This window comes from Bactrocera latifrons, unplaced genomic scaffold, assembly GCF_001853355.1.
Source record: "Bactrocera latifrons isolate USDA-ARS-PBARC rearing strain unplaced genomic scaffold, ASM185335v1 scaffold_77, whole genome shotgun sequence".
NCBI lineage: Eukaryota > Metazoa > Arthropoda > Insecta > Diptera > Tephritidae > Bactrocera > Bactrocera latifrons.
Window position 1 is genome coordinate 1,304,418 of NW_017537456.1, and position 24,726 is coordinate 1,329,143.

At 35.9% G+C, this 24,726-nt stretch overlaps 1 protein-coding gene across 2 annotated transcripts in view; it reads right to left on the reverse strand.

Annotated features, from left to right (window-relative positions):
• LOC108976533 (glucose dehydrogenase [FAD, quinone]) overlaps positions 1 to 24,726 on the reverse strand; it is a 50,530-nt gene that overhangs the window by 9,916 nt on the left and 15,888 nt on the right. For both annotated transcript variants that reach the window (XM_018945715.1, XM_018945716.1), the window contains 2 exons: positions 15,463 to 15,861; positions 10,843 to 10,963 (listed from right to left, as the gene is read on the reverse strand). In XM_018945715.1, the coding sequence (XP_018801260.1) occupies positions 10,843 to 10,963; positions 15,463 to 15,624 (283 nt within the window). In that variant the 5' untranslated portion in view covers positions 15,625 to 15,861. The remainder of the gene's footprint in view (positions 1 to 10,842; positions 10,964 to 15,462; positions 15,862 to 24,726) is intronic.

Genomic DNA, 24,726 nt, shown 5'->3' on the forward strand with positions numbered 1-24,726 from the left:
TTGCCTTTAAAATTGGACCACTTATTGCACAATTACGCTGTCTTTGGCTTAAGAACCATTTATACAACCTTGCCTCAAGAACGGGATATTCCGATTTATGTAAAGTTTTCTTGGTTGCAACTTCMTGTGTGTTTGCCACTGCCTCCACAATTTCATGACGTTTTTTCTTTATTTTTGAAATGGCCGCCTTAGATACATTATAATCCAACGCCAATCGATTTCCATGATTGCCTTCATCGAGTTTTCTTAAAATCTCAGCTTTTTGAGGCAAATTTAATCTGATTTTCAATGATTTTCTCTGCTTTGTTGGCATTTTTTAACACACTAACCATAAACAACTCGCAAGTTTAAACGCTTATGACACACTGCGTATGTATGTACCTCGCGACACAGACTATAATTTTTTACATAGAAATTCGGGGAATACATAGCAATGAGGGGAATACCCGAGCTTGTTTTTCTTGCCAAACAAACGGTTGGGTTTGAAAAAATAGAAAAGCCCAAAAAAGTAACCCAGAGTTAACTTTTGAGAGCAGTACGTGGACGGTAAATCGGTAAACTTAGCCGAAGGTTTAACTTTCTCGCGAGTTAACTTTTGCGCTATTCAACTGTAATAAGAAAATGTTCCCTTTTTCTCAACAGTCTACAAATATATGAATGTCGTTAGTTGTTTGTCATCGCTGCTTGATTAACATGTCACACAATCCTCACACTAGCATATCTGTTTCTGTATGAGCAGCTGTTACTTCGCTCTGAGTCTACACGCCTCCTGCCCTCTGGTGTTTGTTTCCTTTCTGATTTTTGCTCTATGCTTCGTGTTGCCCCTCGAAGCTGTGAACCGATGCAGTAAATTAAAAATAAGAGAATTTACTGTGAATTTTTATTACACTCAATTCACTCGATGTAAGATATGTTTTGTGTCTAGCAAATAATGGCAAATGAACTGGATTTGCGGCAGATAAAAAGCAAAATCAAGGGCAGCAGCAAATCGAAGGAGTCGCCATAAACACTGCTCCGTAGTAAGCTGAGTGCCGGAATAATCATATGCAAGCGAATGAAAGTAAAGTGCATACACATATGCAATACATTTTCAAAGCTTTTGTATGTTTGTATGCATTTAAACCGATTTTTTTATTTCCTCACATGCCGTAACACCAGGGGTTCATGCGGTTCATTAAACCACGCAATGCGTTTTTGAAATGAACATGAATTCACAATTTCACAATGTCGACTACCTCAACTGTTAATGTGATCACATGCGTGCATGCAAACAAGCGTGTGTATGTGTTTTGCATATGTGCAAAACAAATTTTTACAAATTTGTAAAATTAAAATAAAAGAAATTTTACGACCTCTTTTAAGTATTGCGTATTCATCTGAGGAATACTGATGAGAGGAGAGATCTAGTTAGTTAAAATTTACAAATACTTTACCTGTCGATTGGCCTTGTCTGTCCGTCCTCCGCGTATACGTGAACTAGTCCCTTTTTTGTTGAGATCTGAAAGTGCGCATGTCTCGGAACAGATGAAAAATTGAAATAATAATTAAATTAAATAACATAAAAAATCATATTATTAATAGGGATGCTACAAGAGTAGACCGAAAGGGACAACAAACGACGCCTTATTTTTTCCCACGTTCTTGGTACCGCTCAGAAAAAAATAAAGCGGATTTGGATATGAAAGCACTCTAGATCGTAGCAGTACCGGTTAGGCTAAATGTGGAAAAATCTGTTGAAATGCATGGAACAACTTTTACTATTTTGATTGCGTTCTGCTGCCAACGCCGCACGAACTGTCTTCAATCTCAAAGAATTATGTTGTAGCGAGAATGAACTATATGACACTAGTGGTTTTGCTGGATTAAAATGCAGCGGCTATTTAAATATGTCACTCAAATCACTCAAATCAAAAACGAATTGGAGACTACTTTCACTTGATTTTTGGAAACTTTAATAGAAATATATGCATGATCCATGCATATAATTAATTTTCTCACTTATGAAGTGTTTGCAATTACTTTTATCTTATTAAAGGGTGGCATTTCAAGACAATTGTGTTCTTGAGCTATAGAAGTTCACACCTAAATGTGTGGAGCCAAACCGGCATGTGTCTTTCATAGCAATCAAATAGTCAAATGAAGCCTTGAAAATGTAAAACAAATGTGGTGAAGAATAGCGAAATAAGCTGCATCTTACACGCAATATAAAAATCATTGTTAGAAGAATAAAAAAAATTGCAAATTTAATGGACGGTTCAGTCAAAAATTAGCTACAAAAATTCAGCTATTTACGGTAAACTTGTTTTACAGCAATGTTTGTATTATAAAGACTTTTTCATTTGTTTTTGATTATTTAGGCCCAAATGCAAGCGGTTCCGCAGGTCACAAAGCTGCCGCCGTTCAAGCGCTTGACTAAAGACTTAAAACACGAACTTGGCGTAGCATACTGCCAAGCAAATTTACGGCTATAAAAATGTACCCTTAGTGCATTTGAATGCCAAACTACCGATTAATTTTACAAACCATTATGAATGTATTCATTCAACGTGGAGTGTCAACGGCGTTATATTTTCCGACCACAAATGGATTCTTAAAGTGGTTGAAATTGCAAACAGATTAAAATTCAAACCAGTTTTTGAATTTTTTGGAATATAGCATATTAGTATATCATAGTTCATTTATGGGTCTTATGTCATTACATATCTATCATTAGTGCTTCTGTTAAAACTAGAATCTATACAATATATATATATAGGAACAGTTATATGTATGTATGGAAAATAGAAGCAACGTCATAAACTAACGGTACACCTATATTTCGTGTTCGATATTCGTACGAGGTTCGTCAACCGCCGTTGGCTTGTTGGTGTAGACCATAGACTTGACGTAGCCCTACAGAAAATAGTCTAACGGCGTTATATCACACGATCGAGGCGGCCAATTGACTGGGCCATTTCATGAGATAACACGTTCACCAAACTTGTGGCTTGTGGCACCGTCCTGTTAGAACTACATATTGTCCAAGTCCATTTCAGGCAAATCGGACCCAAAATATTCTTTTCTCATTGAGCGGTAGCGAATAAACATAATTTTTTCAGTTTTTTCAATATTCTCGTCACTACGGGCACTTCTTTGTCTTACTGGCATGGAAACATTTTGTACCGTGCCAGTGGATGCAAATTTTTCCAGTGCGGCCGCTTAAGCCGACGTAGCGCTCTTAAAGTTGAGGCCACTGACTCCGAATTTCGATAGTAAATTTTAATAACTTCGACTCGTTATCGGATCGTATATCTTTCCGTAATGAAATGGCGAACATTACAGAAGAGAAATGTCAAAAGAGCGGGGACAAATTTGGCGTCGTTTAATGTCCCTATCAGTATATTTTGTAGCTTCTTATTGAAAAACCCTAAATTTCATCAATAAGATATCTGAATCTAAGAAACGAGTATATCTTTAGTTAAAGATTTCTGATGCTTGTCCTGCTTTCAATGATTAGAGACCCTTTTCTATTTTAGCTGCTGATAAATATTTACACTTTAGTTAATACATATACATATGTGTTTTTTGTAGCCTAGAAAAAAAAAACGGAAACCACAATGTAACATCTTCGTTGGCGAGAAATTCCCTTTTATGGAAACTTAACTCAGTCATTCATCATTCCATCATTTGTCACTCGTTGCAGCAAATGGTTAGTGATGTGTGCACTTAGTGCTCACTTACGCAACGCATACTTAATATACACAGATACATTGAGTATTTATATGTATGTAATACCAACTGGTTTGTCGGTATTTGGAAAAAAGTTAAAAATAAAACTCACACGTTCAAAAAGTTATGTTTGCCGTCGCTTAGCTATTTCAAGTATTAATGAGCGGCGACAAGGAATTTCGAAATTCAAATATGTAACATTTACGCCCAAGCTGCCATATTTTAAGTGTTCGATATCCTGTTTGACTAATTTTATCAGTTTGAAATATGAAAACCTCAAAAAGCAGCGGAAGAGAGTTGAATTTGATTTTGGGAATATTATGTTATTTTAAGCACCCCACTTGGACACAAAGGTTAAAAAAAGAATTAAAAAGCTTTTGTGAAAAAATAACTTGCAACGACATCAAATTCGAGTGGACTGCAATTTGTACTTATTAGAGTACGTTTGCGGTATTGAAGTCAGAGTAATATGTATTTGGCGAGGAAAAATAGAAAATTTAAAGATAAAGTTTTCAATTGCTAGGAGAAAGCTTATCTGAAATTTCCTGTTACATGTACACAAATTTCTGTGACATATAAAATGAGAGTATTTAGAAAATTTCACCATTTTAATGAGGCTCTGCTGATTACTAGTTTCATTTACATACGTTTTATATAACGTACAAGTCCTTGTCTAAATTCTCTAGAGATAGAACTGCTGCCAAGCAATGCTATTGTTATACATTTAACTACCTATTTGACATAATAATATATAAAATAAAAAAAAATACTCAAGTCGGTCCGAAAAGCTTGTAATGATAGAGCGCCTTAAGGAGTCAAGACAGTTGTGGATCTCCAACAATCCGTTTTTTTTTTTGTTGCTAAAGTCCACTTTCAGGTTCTAAAAACATTATTTAATTGGTAGAATAGGGAAGAAAAAGTTTCTCGATTCACATCAGGCAAAGAAGGTACTCGGGGATTAATGCACGTATTTTTTTCATATTTGAAATATACGAGGTTCAAAAAGTATCGCGAATTTTGTGTTTTTTCAAATATTATTTATATATTCATGAATATCTATTTTGTCGCCTTCAAAGTAATCCCCATGAGATATTATACACTTGTGCCAACGATTTTTCCAATCTTCGAAGCACTTCAAAAAATAATTTTTTTTATCTTCTTCAGCTCCTCTTTCGATGCCGTCTTTATCTCGTCAAGAAAAGCGTAACGTCCTCCTTTCATGGGCCTCTTCAGTTTAGGGAACAAAAAAAAGTCACAGGGGGCCAGATCTGGGGAATACGGTGGCTGCGGCATCATTAGTGTGTTGTTTTTGGCCAAAAAGTCGCGCACAAGCAGCGATGTGTGAGCAGGGGCGTTATCGTGGTGCAAAAGCCAATTTTTGTCACATTTTCTCGGCCTTCTGAGAACATTTTGTACCACCGATAAACGTTGCTTCCGTCCAAGGTAGATTCTCCGCATGCCACAGTCAACATTCGGAATGCATCCGCGCACTTAATTTCGTTTTTCACACAAAATTTGATACAGGTTCTTTGATTCATTTCTTTGAATAGTTAAAAATCGAAGACGATCCAAAACACGTGCAAGCAAAGCAGCTGTCAACAATTAAATGAACATTAAATGAGAGCCATGAGTACCAACATAACGCCACAAAAAATTTGAAATTCGAATACTTTTTGAACACACCTCATATTACACAGTAAGATAACCTACTAAACTAAGTTTTCTTCAATTTTTTTAACAAGATGCTATACTGAAGCTAGGAAGTCTTATTTCTCAATAACTTAAATCAACAGTTCATGGGTGAATTGCGTCAAGCTGTCATGTCAGTTTTGTTCAGTATTGTTTGGCATTGTGTCGTGGAAAGATTTACGCTTGAACAACGATTACAAACCGTTCAAAATTATAACGAAAATTCTTCGTTCTGAAAAGAATGTGTTTCGCGCAATTCGCTCAACATAATCGGCCTACTGAGCGTACTATTTGCAGCACCATCACCTATCTTAAGACCCAGCATTCATTATTGGATAATACTCGAACAAATAGACTATATCTCTACATAAAGAAAATATAACAGCCGTAGCTGAAAATGTACACGAAGACCGTGGATAGTCGATTCGGCCAACATTTGCAGGAGATAATCTTCAAAAATTATATGTCAAAGTATGTTCTTTCGAATCATATAAGCATTCCCCATTAAATTTGAAGTTTCTGTATTTTTCCTTAAAAAAGTGGGGACCTTGATAAAATTCAGTTTTTCAATAAATATTTAGACAACAAGAAAATAGTTTATTATGTTATTGTATTATATCAAAAACAGTGGAGTTGGATCAAATATATTTTCTTCCTTTTAAGAAATTATTGTGCTCTTTTGAAAATGGATGAGACCTGATATATATTTAGTCAATTAAATGCAATGTTTAATGACTATACTCTTCTTTGCATAAAAAATATTCAGAGTCTGCGATGGCTAGCATCTATATCATGAAGGATATCAACGCATTGGACTCTTCTATTAAGTTTTTTGGTCGTCCGAATTTAGTTCCCTTTGTGTCATTAAATCCAAATAATTCATGAATATTATACATAAGTGTATGTGTATTTGTTTGCGGCCATATGCAATGATTGTGACTAATTTTTAATTACGCTACCTAACGTATAATTACACGTGGTACGCTGTTGCATACAACGAGTTTCATTATAATGGGTGCTGATGTGCAACATTTCACTTATGCATGTATCCCTCTACAAAAACCACAGTTGTACTCATTTTTACTTTCGTTTGATTTAACACTTTTAATTGCTATGACAATTGTCATTTACAAAGCTTAACTTGTCCCACATTTTCAGCGCTGGAGCGTGTTTATTTATTACTCCACATAACACATTATGTAAACTAACTTTACAATCAATTTCCACATAATAAAAAAATTAACAATAGTAACTACATATATTTAGTGTTATATATGTATGTGTTTGAAGACAAAGTGGAAAATAAGATCTGTTTGAGATTTGTATGTTACATGGCGACCGAGGTACAACTATAGTAGCAGTTGTTATGCCATTAACATGGTAGCAGTATGCATATTGGAGATATAGAATTATCCCAGAACAACTAAAAGCAAGAAAAAAAGTTAAGTTCAATTGAATCGAAACTACAATAGCTGTCACAAATACCATATTCCTACAAAAATGTGATTTTGATCATTTAGTTTGTACTGTAGCTATATTCCAGAGTTTTCCGATGTCAACGGTTCTGTTAGATGAGCAGCTCCTTGAGAAGAAAAGGTGCAAAACTTCAGATCGATATATCAAAACCGGAGTGACTAGTTTGTGTATACAGAAAGTAGATAGACTACGCCCTTTAAATCAATGATTACCATTAGATATTAAACTCTTTGTTAATACTTCTTTTTCACTCAAGTATGTCGAACATTGTTTAGAGGTTTTAGGATGGGGAATAGGAAGCAATACTCGATAAGCTTGTTCCCAAGCAAAAGAAGAGCTCACATACCCTCATTAAAAGCATTTAGAACCAGCTGGCAGTCGTTTCTGCATCGGTTTGTGACTCGTGACGAAAAATGAATTCATTAAAAAAACCGTAAACATGAAAATCATGTGTGAAACCTGGTCAAATTAAAACCGAATATTGATGACGCCAATGCATTATAAGCTAATAATACGGTGTGAAACTATTAATGGGGTACGCTACCGACAACAACTCATCAAATTGAAACTGGCGGATTACGAAAACGCCTGGAATTTGCCACTAGATAATATGACTGTTGCGAAATAGCAGTTGGAAAGATTTATCTCATCTGCTTTTAAGCCCGGAGTTTAGCCCTTTGGACTACCATACGGCCAATGCAGAACATCTTCAAGCGTATACGGTTCACGTCAGAACAAGCCATCAAAAATTTGCCTTGATTCCTTCTTGATTGTCAAGCCAGGAAAGTTATTTTCAAATGGAATCAAATTGCCGCGAAGATTTTTTGGAAATGTGGTTTTCAATGATACTTTTATGCACTAATTTTTTTCGGAGTTGATCCTATTGACATTTGTTACTTGATAACAAGTTTAGTAAACCATTTCCTAATGCACAAACTTACTCCGGGATAACGTTTGCAAATGTATATCTAAAATAATGGTTCGGTTCGCGCGACGATTAAGCTCTCTGGGAGAATGGGTACGTTAATAAACGAAATTTTCAGTCAATGGGCAACGCTATAGAGTCATGAGTAGTGACTTTTCCGTGTCTGAGGATGTTAATATCGACGAACTTTATCTGGGTAACCTCACACACCAAATTTTGTTAAAATTGCTCGGGTAGTTCCCCGACGAACAAAAAGCAAACTTTATAAGTCACTCAGTATTCCCGTTCTGATATATGGTTGAGAGGAATGGACGATAACAACATCTGATGAGTCGACTTTACGAGTTTTCGAGAGAAAGTTTCTGCGGAAGAATGAGTGACTAAGTCAAGTTGTCCGAACTAACGGAAACACTTCAGTTCTGAAAGTATTCTACGCAGTATACGACTAGAGAATAAGAGAAAGACCTGGCTTCGGTTGGAATCACCAAAGGCGCCAAGCATCGAAAAGGAGGCGACTGACGCGCTGTTGTAAACACGGCTATAACGGCGTAAGTGGTGTCCGCGCCAATAAAGAAGAAGTTTCTGAGATATAAGGTTTCATCTAAGGATGGATGGTGCCACGCCCATTGTTCAATTTTTACACCTTCTCCTGCAAAGCTCTTCCCCACCATCTTAGTTGGGATGTGTAATGCTTGTTTTACAGATTTACAGATTTGCTCGGAGTATGAAGAGATGCCAAAAGGACATCTTTCAAGCAAGCTTGGTTAAATTAAATTTAGCGGTTTGGAAGATATATACATTGAACGATTATGAGGGGGAGGCTATGACTACTTTTAAGAAAGTTTCAGTTAACAGATGTTCCTTGTTACTGGAATCCTCCCATGCACCAAATTACAGATCGGTATCTTAATTTAGTGCTTAGTTATAGCATTTTATAGATTTTGGTTAATTCGAGTTTTGTAGGCGTGGCAGTGGTCCGATTACGCATATCGCAATAACGATCTATTTTAGTTGCCACGAAATATATTGTACAAGTTACGTTCCAAAGTAAACAGGTTAAAAAAAAATAACAAAAACAAATGGGTTTTTCGTAAAACTCAATTTATTTTTTTCAAAATAGTCTCTTTCTGCTCCAATACAGCTTTTTCAATGGCCTCTACGTCCGCATAACGCTTTCCTTTCACGAGCGAATGCATTTTTTCGAAAACGAAGCAGTCGCACGGTGCCATATCAGATGAATCGGGGATTGACACTTTAAATGCAATAACTTTACTTTCAATCCATGAAATGTCATGAAATTCTCACTGGACAATCGGTAAAGATAGTAGTTTCTTACGCACCAGTCGATATATAGATGGCGCCACTAGGGGGCGCTAGATTCAAAAAATTACTTTGGAATGCACCTAGTAGACCAACAATTAAGAAATATCACATACATACATAGCCTTTCCAAATGCGTTTTCACAAAAGTTCAGTTATACATTATTCAACAAAACTACGGCTACACTTTATAATTAGCAACTAAAGTGATAATTTGTAAGATGTAAGAAATTTTAAGATGTAACCTAATTTAAAACAAAGATGAATGTTTCCCAGAATATTCGAATATTCAGCATAAATTAATGTCAAACAACGTCATTGTGCTGATTTATATCCAAGAGAAAATGGAAGAAATGTTTTTTCACGAAGGAATAATTGAATAATAAATTATTAACCTCTTTGTGATTTTTCTATATTTTTATTTAATTAGTATTATCTACAATATGTCGCCATAAATATTAAATTTTTATCTGAAATTATGCCTAAGTGAATGAGAATGAATATTATCATTTTCCTAAGATAAAATATGATTTGAATAAAATCTCAGCAATACTATTTTCGATAATCTACTAACCACAAATCACTATAATTTATTTCATTATCTGTATTTAGTGTGTTGGTTTTCTTAATTGTCTAAAGCATACTATATCTCTCATCTGATTTGTGCTGTTACATGCAATCTCTTATATACATAAAGACAACATTATTCAAATCAACGTGTTCTTATCGTTTGTGGGCAATCAATTATTGCAAAAAGACAATGTAAAAATTTTGATTACTCTTTGTTATATACGTTATATACGTATGTATGTGCATGTAAAATTACTTAAGCTGTGCATTTAAATGGGCAATTAGGCGACTTGTTAAAGCTTATGAACAACTAGTCCAAATTTTACTAGTAAGGCTTTATTTTACGCAATAGGTGTACATATGATAGGGTGATCCACTTTGAGTTTCCTTACTATTTCATTCGAAAGAACATTTTTTGACAATTATTTTTTGAAGATTATCTCTTTCTCTGACCGCGGCTATGTTTTAGACGGTCCATCCGTTGAGCTCACTTTTCGGTTGAACATTTCGACTGGTTACTGGCGCATGACACGCGGATTATCCGCACAGCCTTTAGATTTTACATATCCCCACAAGAAAAAGTCTAACGTTGTGATATTACACGTCAGGCCTAGGTTTTTCCATGATTAAATTTCAAACAATATAAATATGAACAAAACATGACAGCTTGACACGTCAGCTGTCAAAAAAAAAAAGAGGTAATGAAAAAAGTGCCACTACTTGAATCACCGTTTGAAAGAGAAATCTGATAAATTTCACCAAATTAATCTCTCAAACAGACCTTTAGAATTTTAACAAATAAAGTGACTGCAAACGCAGCAAAACTAATATAAATGTTTATCAAAAAGAATCAAGTTCTGAGAAATCAACATGATTAAATGAATAAATCAATGCTGTAAATCAAAACGAACAAAAGAGTTTGACAAAAAGTTACAAAAATATCATTGTGCTATAAAATAAACATATTAAATAGTAGAACGATTACAACCTTTAAAACTCTTGTGGTAAATTACGAAATTACAATTACATTACGTTCCCTCAAGTAGCATGTACAAATGCAAACAGTAAATTTTATGTCAAAACTCATATTTATATTCATATTCACATCAAGTTGCCGCCATAATTATTTGCGCAATAAATTGGTCAACACTTACCTGCCTCGATGAGCAACACTTTCCATTGGGGTACCTCCGAGAGACGCGCGGCAGCAACCGCACCAGCCGAGCCGCCACCAATCACAATAAAATCATAGTCATAATCGGGCTCCGAACGAAACTGTCGTACGGAAAAACGAATAAAAAATAAATATTTATGTAAATAAAATGTCACTAATGGAAAACTTATAAAATAGCAAAATTACTATAAGAAGTCTCATATGAGCATGGAACCGATTTTATCAATCAAAGTTTATCAAATCCACTCTTACTATTACTGAATTTCGAGTTCTGTCAGTATATGTGTAACTAATGAGTAAGGTGTTTAATAACACTTGTTGATAGTCATTTTGTAACTTTAATGTTAGAGGCTGTTTCTTGCTAATTTTGGGTTGCTAAAACCGAAAATGATAGTTAATGGTAGGTTTAGTTCCTAACACGTAGGATTTTTGTGTTGCAGTCAAGAGGTGTAGCGGTCAAACCACCATCACTTACTAAACTGGCAAAAATAGCTGTGCGTGCTGGAAACTTTTTGAACTCAAATTCTTAGTCAGGATATCTCAAATAGCGCAGTCAGGTCATCACTCCAGATGCGATAATTTAGTTTTCAACTAAAAGTAAGCTTAATCGCTGAACAAAATCTTATTGTCTCATTCGGTTTTTCTTCGATAATATATTCGATCGCAGCAATAGCACTTTTGTGCGGCGTCTCTGAGGATGTGTATTATCTTACTCAAAGGATCGTAACCGATATATGATTGAATATTGGACTCAATGCGCCAATGCGTTTCGCGAACCCTACCGAAATTTGCACTAGCTGCTAACGTTGTTTCGAAATAATTCTGCTCATTATAAAATGGCAAACCAAACTTTGTTAAATCAAGTAAAAAATGACAAAAAGACTAACTACGGTAAAAGTATTGCCTCGTTGAAAACCGCACGTCTAAATTGAAAAAAAAACGAATTAATAAATCTATAAAAAATAAGTAAGGAAGGGCTAAGTTCGGGTGTCACCGAACATCTTATACTCTCGCATGACAAGTTTCATCAAGATATCTTAATTTTTACTCAAGTTACAGCTTGCACGGACGGATAGACAGACATCCGGATTTCAACTCTACCCGTCACCCTGATCACTTTGGTATACGTAACCATATATCTGACGATATGTACCGTTATTAGCAACTTTATTGCGAGAGTATAAAAATGATGCCCTCTGAATTACATGAAAATATATGAGAGATTTACTGATATTTTCAGTGAAAAATTAGGTTAGGTTAAGTTAGGCACTGAGTTCTTCGTGTTCGATATCAGGGACCTTGAAAAGTTATAGTCCGATCACGACAATTTTTCCACAAGGGATACCTCAGCTCAAATACCGTATTTACGTAAAGTTTTATTCCGTTATCATCATTGGGTCCTAATGTATATATTATACAGAGAAGGCATCAGATTCAAAATAGCGTTATATTGGAAGAAGGCGTGGCTTTAAACCGATTTCACCCATATTTGGTACATGTCATAAGGGTGTCAAAAAAATATTATATACTGAGTTTCATTGAAATCGTTTGAGTACTTCCTGAGATATGGTTTTTGGTCCATAAGTGGGCGACGACACGCCCATTTTCAATTTAAAAAAAAAGCCTGGATGCAGCTTCCTTCTGACATTTCTTCCGTAAAATTTAGTGTTTGTGACGTTTTTTGTTAGTCGGTTAACGAACTTTTAGTGATTTTCAACAAAACCTTTGTATGGGAGGTGGGCGTGCTTATTATCCGATTTCTTACATTTTTGAACTGTATATGAAAATGCCTGAAGAAAACGACTCTGTAGAGTTTGGTTGACATAGCTATAGTAGTTTCCGAGATATGTACAAAAAACTTAGTAGGGGGCGGGACCACGCCCAAAAAAATTACGACCAAATATGCCCCTCCCTAATGCGATCCTTTGTGCCAAGTTTCATTTTAATATCTTTATTTATGGCTTAGTTATGACACTTTATAGGTCTTCGGTTTTCGCCATTTTGTGGGAGTGGCAGTGGGCCGATTTTGCCCATCTTCAAACTTAACCTTCTTATGGAGTCAGGAGTACGTGTACCAAGTTTCACCATGATATTTATATATAGACAGACATCCGGATTTCAACTCTACTCGTCACCCTGATCACTTTGATATATATGTATAACCCTATATCTGACTCTTTTAGTTTTACGACTTACAAACAACCGTTATGTGAACAAAACTATAACACTCTCCTTAGCAACTTTGTTGCGAGAGTATAAAAACAGCTTTAGTAATTAATAGAAACAAACTGGTTTCTGCTCTGTAGCGTAAGCCATATAATCGTTCTAACTTCAAAAACTAATAAATAGTTCAATGCCAGTTTACACCACATTAGCTCTCCAATGAAATAGTTCAGAATCTAGGTAGCCCACGACTTCTAATCAAATTAGTTGAGCAAACAGTTAGACCAGCGTAAACATCAATCGATATGATTTGTATAACCCTTACGGTTTGGATAGTAAAAGTGAGAGGGTCCGTGTTCTTATTTTGTTTTAATAATTGACTCATACGCACCCAAATTTGTATATCAAAAGAAAGCACACCCGGTCCAATATTATTAATGGCTACAAAATTAAAAAAAAAAAAAAAATGGAACTTTCTTACAAAATTAAAACAATAAGACTACACAAATTTTTTAGTTTGTGTGAGAATTTGAACTCGCTTATTCCATTATTAGATTACATTTATGGTCGGTATTCAAATTTTAGTAAATTCGGTTAGGTATAAAAAACTTTGTTCCTAAACTAGTATTACACGAAGGTTGTTCGCCTCTTCTAAGATATTATCAAACATGCTTTCGAAAATGTATGTATGCTATTACACTGGTAGACACATAATTTGTTACATGAAAATTCTTAGGTGTTTCAATACAGTTTGATACCCTGAAGTTAAATCTGAAAATAGAATTTTTCTAGCACCCACAGATATTCTGTAATCTCCGGCTTTAGATTTTACAATACTACTGTGATCAAATCAAAAGTTGAGTTATTTTAATTACTTTATAATTTGAGTGTTTTTCAAATCGGTATATTTATTTCCCGATAAGTTGGTAGTACTGTTAGTGACATTTGTGCAAAATTTTACGTCAAAATTGGATTCTTCGATTTTTAATATGTCTGAATTTATTGAACAAAGAAGTGCGATAATGCACCATCTCATACTGCTTTGGCCATTCGTGACCATTTTGCCACATTTTCAACTATTATTGTATCGCACCCATCGCATTCGCCTGATTTCCTGTAACTTCTGGCTATTCAGCAAAGTCACATGACCACTGCGGTACAAAAAAAAACGTTACCAGTGAACTTTAAGTTGATCCCAAAAAGGTATTTGCATATTAAATTGGGTTTAGTGAAGGATATTGTTAAGGCAATTGACAGAAATAGAAGAGGGTTCTTGTATCTGAAACAAAAATTTCCAAGAGTCAGTGAAGCAAAAATTAAGGAATTCAAGAAATGCTCAAGGAAATTGGAAAACAAGCTGACTATTACAATGATCTTGTGATTGAACTACTTACTGCCAATAAAAAAGTGGGTTGCAACATGTCCCTTAAAATTCACTTTTTTGACCCTCATCTGGATTTTCCCCTGAAAATTTAGGGACCGTAAGTGATGAACATGGGGAACGGTTCCATCAAGGCATATCTGCTTTGAAGAAACGGTACCAAGGCAAGCCGAGTGACAGTTTGCTTGTCGATTACTTCTGGACATTTTTAAGGGTTACTCCAAAAACAAAATACCGCCGAAACACATCGACAGTAACATTTTAAGGTACTCTTTGGTTAATAAAATAATATATCTATCGCTGTTTTATTAACGAAAATATTCATAGCAAAAAAACTAGAGGCGATAGAGAAATCTGTAGCTATTTTCTGCATTGCTGGCAATTTTTACACAATAAACTCTTTAAGATCGGACTCCCAAAGGAAAATCAGTAAATATGTATTCGTACTCATTAAAGTCGGATCGGATTTTTGTTCGCCTAAAGCCAGTCAACTTGGGAGCTTTGAGCTGATACTAAAACTTCTAACTATAGACCTCTTCGCTGAAAATAGCGCAGAAAAATTTGCGGGACGACTATTGGCTGAGGGAGAATTTACATTTTTTACAGAAGCATGGTAAAGAAAATCGAAAACCGATCGAACGAGCTACCTGGGTGCAAAACTGCAAAAGTCCTGTGCAAAACGATAGATCGGAAGTACAGAATTCCTATTGGCACTCCATAGAAGAGACTGATATTAAGAAGACTGCCAGAGATGTCTAGAGCCCTTGTCTCGCATTGGCAAAACTACGCTGTACGATACACTGGAGGAGGTATCCATAAAGAGCCCGCAGAGTCTGTTAAAATTTGCGTCAAGCGCAACCAACGTAAAGGATGACCAGTCCTCTTAGACCGACATAGGCATAAGTGCCACAAATTTAACGAAATCGATAGAAGTTTTCATCAATGAAAAATGTAAGTGAAATAGTCTATTGAATATAGCAAATACTTAAAAATTATTATTCGCCATGATTTACATTTCATGGTTATTGCTCATTTGATTAGCATGTTTCGACTTACCCTTGGCGTGGCACGGCCACAGGGATCCTCGAGATCACATTGCGAGCGTATGAACACCTCTAGCAGACCCATGAAGAGCATGAACGCGCTGCCGCCACAAGTGGATGCTAATGTGGGACCGGTTGGCACGCTCACCAGACAATCGCAACGGCCGGTTGACATATTTACGCCTTGTTGTTGTTATAGGCGAGCTAATTCTTTTTGTTTTTGCTTTGGTTTTAGTTTGCTTTTGAAAGTAAAAACTAATGTTGCACTCTTATGTACTATGTACTTAGTGCATTTGTTGTTGTTATTATGCCACACTTGTTATTGCTTTGTTAGTGGTAAGCCTCTGTCTGCTGCACGCTTCTGATCAATTCTGCACGATCCAGTTTCGGTGGTATGTTCTTGTTGCTTGACCTGTAAATAAGAGCGAAAATAAAACAACAATTTATTATTTGAATTTCTAGTTATAGAGTAACGGCGGAGCAGAGATGAATGATCTATATGTATTATTCCCCCTCAGCACTATAAACATTAGCCGAAGCTGGGTGTACTAAGTTTGCGTGAATTCGAACGCTATTAGTTAGGTATTTATATTATCTTAGTTAATGTACTTGTGGATATACAGGGTGCATTCCAAAGTAAACAGGACTTTTTGTCTCTAGTGCCCTCTGGTGGCGGTATATATATATATATATATATACTGGAATCTACTATCTTTAACGATAGTCCAGTGAGAATTTCATGACATTTCATGAATTGGAAGTAAAGTTATTGTTATTATTATTTAACTGTCAGAATATTTATGTTATCGGTGCGAAAATGACCTTTGAACAGAGAGACAAATTAAATTTTGTTTTAAAATTAGTAAAACTTTTACCGAAACGTTTCCATTGATGAAACAAGTTTATGAGCACGTTTTCAAAGTGGTCTTGGGCACATAAATGATGATCAACGACCATTCAAAAACTTGCACTGGCATACTGGTGGCCTTAAAGGCCAACGAGCTGAAACACTCGTTCAACATGCTTTTGTACCGTGCAAAAAGCTGTATTGAAGCTTATTTTGAATAAAATGAATTATTTTTGTCGAAAAAACCATACATTCTGTTTTTTCTCTTAAGTCCTATTTACTTTGGAACATAGTAGTAGCATTTAACATTTAAAGGTACTATAAATGTTAGGTAAGAAACAGTCTTTCAAGGATTGAGAACCTCGATTCTACAACTTGACAATACATACAATAAAATATACCCGCAAATAAGAAAACATGAAAACAGCAACTTTTTGGATCAAAGCCACAATGATATTACATGAGTTTTATATGATCCATGCAGTGTCACTCACTTCACTGACGCGGATAAAGCAATTACTGACAAATACACATTGTATGTATGTTTATGCTTCGTGAACTTGGCGTTGAATTATTGCAAAATTATTTTACCACTGAATTTTTGAACTAGCAGCGTCAAAGCTTTAAGAAATCTACAAATCACTCGTTCTCCGGAGTTTTGTCATTAGGATCACATCATAACTTCCATTCTGAAATTAGCAGTCATCATTGAGTATATACTTTGAAAATATTAAAAAAAAAAAAAACTTAGTTGAGGCTTAGTAAATCTCAGTAACTGAAAACAAAAAAGATTGGCTCACCTCCAGCCGCCGAATGCGTAAAAAGCTTCCATTGAATATAAGTATGCTTGTGTAAATAATAAACAAACAATTGAAATTCATAAAGTTTTTCTTCCTAAAGTTCGCATGACCTTAACTGTAAACTAGGCGCATCGTTAAAAAATAAACAAACAAAACGACGATTAAAATCAGCAGCTGCCAAAAACCACGGTAGTGCCGTGTTTTGTGGGCAATGCTACAATGTCTACCGGCAGCCGTAATTTCAGCTCTAATTTATAGCTGCCTCAAGGCCACAGAAAACGCCACAGGCAAATACAAAAACAATGAGAAGGCGAAAATAATGAATAATTCATAGTAAAGAAATCGAAATTTACCGTTCGTTACAACAAAAACTGTGTACAATAAAATGCAGCAAAATTCGAGTTCGAATTCGAAGATGCTGCAAGCAACGCTATTAGCGTTATTCTACTTACTTTTGGCGAAATTTCATTAATGATGAATTTAATTTCATTAAAGTAATGAGCTTTTGATTTGCGAAACTTCAGATGACAAGCATTTGACTTACTAAAGTGAATGATTAATGACAGCACCGAAATTTCGAATTTACTATGAAATTTTTCTTGCAGTTGTTATGAGAATTCTACAAGCTTTTAAGGTCGCCGACTTTTTAATCTCAGAAATTTTTATAACGTGAAATATTTAATTATTCATCGATAATTATTTGTCGCCTACAAAGTAATCCCAATCAGACCTAATACACTTATGACAACGAATTTTCCAGACCTCGAAACACCTTTGAAACCACTTTTTGGAATGCCTTCAGCTCCTTCAGCGAATTTGATTTATCTCTTCAATCGACAGAAAACGGGTTCCATTCCAATTATTGTCGACTTGTTTGCATGCCAAACTCCTAAACGTATGTCTCATTGGCGGTTATAATGGTCTGATTGAATGTAGGGTTGGAATTCGCACGATCAAGCATGTCTAAAAATAACTATTCACAGAACTCGTTTTGAAAAAATTTAGCTTTAATTATTTATTCTTAATTTAGCCACCAAAGATGAGAGAGATGTCGAGCTCTCTTCACGTCTAGGACGATTTTCAAGCTCATTATCCTTCACTTTTTTAATATTTTCATCAGTTGAAGAGGTCGAAGGTCGTCCAGAAAGAGGCATGTCTTCAACTATCCGTCGAGAGAGCATCTTTGAAGGCTTTATTCCACACGTACGCTTGTGTTTTTGATAAAACTGAATCATCGTAAGCCTTTTGCGCACGATGCACATGTAATTTGGTTAGAAATATAAAATTTGAAACAAATTCTTTGTTCGACATTTTAAGGAAGAAAGAACTGAGTTTCTTAATTCCATCTCCTGGATTCTTTTGTGGTCTCATTGACTTCAGCAGCCTATTTCCATCAATTTATTAAAAAAACCATGAATGCATTTTGTGTGATTACGCAATTTTCCCTCAAGGTCAATATCATTCAGATATTCTATCAATAATACTCAAATATCAGTATGGTATCAAACAGCTCACAGGTGCACAAAATTTATTGATTATATTTATTATATTTTTTTTACAAATAAGTTTTTTTTTCAAAAAATTGCATAAATATTTTTTAACTGATCTAAAAATAATGGCTTATGATTACCAACTTCCATTTATTTCCATGTCTTTCAGACGAATGTCGGTAAATTATATGTTATGGTTTGCCGTTATCTCTGCCACACTTAATTAACGTTACCAATGGAGACACGCTACAAACTGTTAAACAAACTACACGAAGATTTGCTTTTGCTCACATGCCACTAAGTAATTAAAATCAACAAATTATGAGTCAAGCACGCGTGGCAATGAAAATGCATAAATCATAATAACAGTAGGGCGCATGCAAGAATCGAAAACCTTAAAGAATATATTGCTCTAATTGAGGTTCAAGACCTATTTGAAGCCGCCGGTTCTGCAAAAAAGCAAAATAGTCAATGTCTATGACTACACAAGTGCGAAGCCTCGATGAGCTACAATCACAACAGGCAGCCGAACGATTTTCTACTCGACTTGCACTCCTACTGGCTAATAGCACTAATCAGCCAACTCAGTATAAGGGAACTGTATACAGCGTCAAACGATACCATTGGTTTGGCGTGTCGCAATGGAGAGAAACAAACTGCTTACCGCGCAACGTTACAATCGAAGACAAGAGTTACATAGAGTTGAAGAGGGAAGCGAGACGTATTTGCTGACAAAAAAGTAGAGAGGCCTAAATGCGTGAGTACGAAGAGCTTGTGACTCTAGTGACTGATGCCTAGAGTATACTGAAATTATGGAGAGAACACTCTTCCAGCTTCTTCAGGAGATGGTGAATCCGATTCTCCAATCGATGACGATGGAGCTGACGTTCGTTGCCCGACCTTGAAGAAGTTCGAATAGTAATTACCCTTATGAAAAGCAAAAAAGCAACAGGGGACGATAGAGCAACGCTGGTCGAATTAATCAAATAAGCTTCTTTGTAGAATATGGTCGGACGAAAACATACCAGACGATTGGAATTTAAGTGTGTTCTGCCACAAAAAGGGAGACCCCACAATCTGCGCAAACTGAGGTTTAAGGTTCGAGGGTGTTGTGAGAAAGATTAAAGCCCATCGTCGACAAACTGATTGGACCTTATCAGTTTGGATTCAGACCTGTAAAATCAGCAATTGATAACACCGATGGTTCTGATTTCTCCAGAGTGGATAAGGAAGCGCATTATAGTAAGTGGGTATGGTAGTAAACGAGGGCAAATCGAAATATCCTCTTTTATAAAACAAGCAGTCATAACTACGAAGTTGTAGATAATTTAGTCTATCTTGGAACCAGTATTAACATCAACAATAACGTTAGCATCGAAATCCAATGCTGAATAACTTTTGGTAACAGATTCTACTTTGGACTGAGCAGGCAATTGAGAAGTAAAGTCTTCTCTCGACGAACAAATACCAAATTCTACAAGTTAATCATCATTGCCTACCTGGTGCAGAAGCATGGACGATGACAACATTCGATGAGTTGGCGCTAAGAGTTTTCGAAAGCAAGGTTCTGCAGAAGATTTATGGAACGATGGGCGAGACGAGGTATACGACGACTTTGAGATAGTTCAGCGAAATAAGAGACTGCGGCTACGCTGGCTAAATCATGTCGTTCGAATGAATGAAAACACTTCAGCTCTGAGGAAGACCTGGACTCTGTTGGAAAACCCAGGTGAAGAATGATCTGGTTAGACTTGAAATTTTTAATTTGCGCTAAACGGCGAAAACGAGGAACAACTGACTCGCTGTTGTAAACTCGGCTATAACCGTGTAACCGGTGGCAACGCCAATAAATATGAAGAAGTTCAGGGTATAAAAACCATCAAATGTAAAATATTTTTATAAATTCGTTGGAAGACGCAGCGTATCAATAAATAACTAATACCAAATTCTTGAGAGATGCAGGCAAGTTATTGAGATGATGTTACAGCATTAAAGTCTGAGCTAGATATATGTATATATATATATATATATATAACCGCAAATAATCAGACGCAAAGAGATACATTTGATTAATTAGTGTGTTTCTTACGGCACAACACAAATATCTGGAGTAAAATATTTGCAACAATACCCACTACAACAACCACAGTAACAGGTGTACAAAAATGCATCTAATCACCAACTTTAAATGCTAATCGTCGGAGATATTCGCGGCATGTACAACACATGTGCGACGAGTGCCAACCCCATTGCAACTCCAACCGTAACAACTGGCCATAATGGTCGGCCATAGGCTCACAAATGCATAAACAGACATACAAACAGACGCACACAAGCGCATGCAGCGAAATGCCATTTCTTGCAGCAAGACAACAAATAACGGTTGCGAAAGAAATGCTTCTCCATGCGCTGCTTTTGCTCGTACAAATTGCCAAGTAGCTCGAGAAGCTGTGTAACTGAGGCGACTTGTTGACGTTGGAGCCATATCAACAACAGCTGCTAACAAAGGTACTCTGCGTTTTTTTTTTAAACGCGAACAGCTGTCGCTGGAAATATTATAGTACTTTGGCGCTTTTCTAAATAGCGGCGGCTGTTGCTTGCCACCATGGTGGCTCGTATGTGGCACCTACTTCCTATTTTCACTTTCATCGGTTGCTGCGCTGTTACTGGCACAGCGGATGCCGCGTTGGTCTTTGTTGCTTTAAACAACCGTAAATACTTCTTCGACACTGCAAGTTATTGCCGTGGAATTGTTGTTGCAATCGCTGATTTTATTGTTTTCTATTTATTAGCGCTGCATTGCTTGTTAAGGCCATGGTGGCTTATCTATCTATTTTTGTGTACTTTGCAAGCCAACTGTTTGACCAAATTGTTTTATTGACTTTTTGGCTGGCATTTTGCCATTAAAAGTAAGTGATTTTAGTCATGTTTGCACTTTTTTCGATTTTTGGTCATTCATATTTCCAGCAGAAATGTAAGAAATGCACATATATTTTTGATACACATATGTATGTATGTACTTAATATCAATACGAAAGTATCTCGATTTGGTAAGCTTTGTGGGAATTGAAGTTCTTTAGTTAAATCTTTTTCATTAAATATTTTTTGTTTATTGCTATTATCTTTATGCATTTTTCGCATCAATTTCCACTTCAATAAAAACCACTGTCGAGTTGTGCTCTTCTTAGACATTTACACAAATATTTTTTTTATTTTTTATTTTTTATTAGATATTTACTCAAATAATTTTTCTATTTTCTATGTGCATAAAACTAAAGTGAAAAATTAGCAGCGCATATAGTTTAAGCCAATGTCAATTTGCAGCGATTTTCTTAAAAAAAATCTGCGCATAATTGCCTTCTTGTACATTTAAGTGTTCATTATTGTTATACATCGCACACGCAATGGCCGTTGCGTAAATAAGAAAATGGTAAAAACTGGCGAGCACAAGCTTAATTTTACAACATCTAGAAAATATGGCATAAAACATATAAAACATGCCCCAAATGCTGGCTTATGTGGTAGATATGTATGTAAAACAGAAATTATGCGTGTGCTGTGCTTACAACGATTACACAAAAATTCAATTTGCATGGCGAGCAAACGCCATAGACGAAGCGGCAAACTCGATCTTTAATTGAAAGTGAAATCATTTAAAGTGGAAAAATGAAAACTCAGCCAAACGAAATTAGAAAAAGCGGTTACATTCATTTCAGGCTTCTCGGTGAGTTTGACTTCTCATGCACTTTGTGTTTGTTGTTGTAGAGATAATTGCGCAAAAGTAACGGCTACGCACTTAATTACCGCACTTTCCGCTTTTTCACGCGCGGTAAATTTTCGCTTTGCCAAAAACGGCTGACACAATGCGCCGCTCTGTGCAAATACTTGTGACAAGTTGGCAATGCAGCGCAATGCCAAAAGGTAGCACTAATCAAAACCACATGCAAAGTACATTACATCGAGTTTGCGTGCGGGCATGCACACATGCAGACATAGGAAACACAAGAAGGCCAAAAGGCGCAACAAACATTGCCAATTTCGCCGCAGAGCTACACAGCAGCGAAGACGCACTGTTGGCAGCGGCATAATAAGCAAATTGCATACGAATAAGCAAACAAACATAAGGACATACATACATATATGTACATAAGTACATAGTCACATCTCAGATTCAAAAAGAAAAAAAAACAAAAAAAAAAAAAAACATCTCAGATTCAGTGTTGGGCGCATAGACAGCTCGCTCGCCGGCAAAGCGTAATGCATTCGTAACAAGCTTCTGGCTGTTACTTTTTGTAGCCTTTGCTTTCGCTGCTGCAGCATCAGTTGATGTTGCAATTCTGCGGATTGTTTTGATTTCGGTCTGTCACTTTCGGCTCTTGTTTTACACCTCGCTTGCATATAATACCCAGTCAGACGCCAGGCAGTCAGTCGATTAGACAGTCACTCGCTAAGTGGCCGCCAGTGGTCAAATTTCTTTCATGCATTCAGCGCTTCAATTAGTGCCAATAAAATGCTAAATTGTCCATATTAAATTAGTTAATGACTGAGTGACAAAGCGATAGGCCGACAGCTTACTGACATGCTTTTTGCGGGTTTATTAAATTTTCTAAATTAAACGAATTTTTATTGGCGCGATAAGATTAATTTGTCAAAGAATATAAGCTGTTTGCTGAGAGGTATTTCTCATAAAATGCAAATACTTGTAATTCTGAAAAATATTACTAGCTCACTTCCATCTGAACCTAATGTTGTTTTAAGAAGAAACAAGAAAAAACGTTGGGTTCCTTTGTCTCTTACAAGTAATATAGTTTTCTAAACAAAAAAGTGATTTTGGGCTTCATTTTGATATCGGTTTTCATTATAGTGGTCCGATATAAAAGACTTGTTCGCAGATTGTTCTGTCACTTTTAGTAATAGCTCACGACAAATTTCATGAAGGTAACCTATTTAAAAACAATTTTCCATACAAGGGTTTCAATCGTTTAGTTTGTATATCAGTAATACGTATTCTGACAAAAACGCACTCTTGGAAAAGGCTTACGGTGATTAATTTTCATCAAAAACACAAACCTAGAGTGGTACAAAGCCTTGAAAGACGGTTGAGAGATCGATGAAGACAGGAGAACGAGGCATAGTTCTGGACGACCTTTGACCTCTGCAACTGAATATTAAAAAAAAGAAGGATATGGCGCTGGAAAACCGCTAGAGAGTTGGCAAGAGAGCTCGACATCTCTCGTTGGTCAGTTCGAATGATTTTGGTGGATATTTTAGGGATGAAACGCGTTCTTGTTCGACTCACCCTGATAAAACTAAAACTTTTTCAAAAAATGGACCGTAGACAGGCCTCTTTGGACACCTTTATAACTGTCGATGAGACCTCGGTTTATGAGTTTGACTTGCAAACAAGTCAACAATCATCGGAATGGCGGGAAAAGAATGAGCTGAAACGACTAAAACCACACCAAAGTCGCTCAAAAATCAAGGAGATGCTCATGATTGAGTGCATCATTAATTTTTTTCGGAAGAACATGCGGTCTATAAATATTTCTGTTTGGCCAAAGGCGTTTGCGGAAGAACATTCGTCGGAATAGTGGAAGAACAATTCATGGATATTAATGCACCATCGCATCACAACACGATTGAGACCGAATTTAAAGTCAAAACGCCAGATTTGTCTCAATGTGATTTTTTCTTGTTCCCTAAACTGAAATTGCCGCTCTGTGGAACCCATTTTCAGCTGATCGAAGAGATAAAACGAAAAGTGCTTATGAAAAGTGTTTCGAGGACTGAAAAAATCATTGGCATAATAATTTATGGTGGAGATTACTTTGAAGACGGCAAAATAAATATTGTTAAATAATTAAATATTTTGTATATATTAATGTTATATCGTATAAGTTATAGACATTTTATTTCTTCTTGAAAACCACATGTCGCAAAATATATATCATTTAGTTTATATAAAAAACTTATTTTGTTAACAAAAGTCGATTTTCTACTCGTTAGGTTGTAATTTTTAGATAATTTTATTGTTTTGTGACAGGGTGAATCGATTGATCGACTGCGCTCATACCCAAATGTTCCGAATAATTAATATATAAGTGGACTACGTTTTCTTCTCTATCTTGATTGGCGTAGAC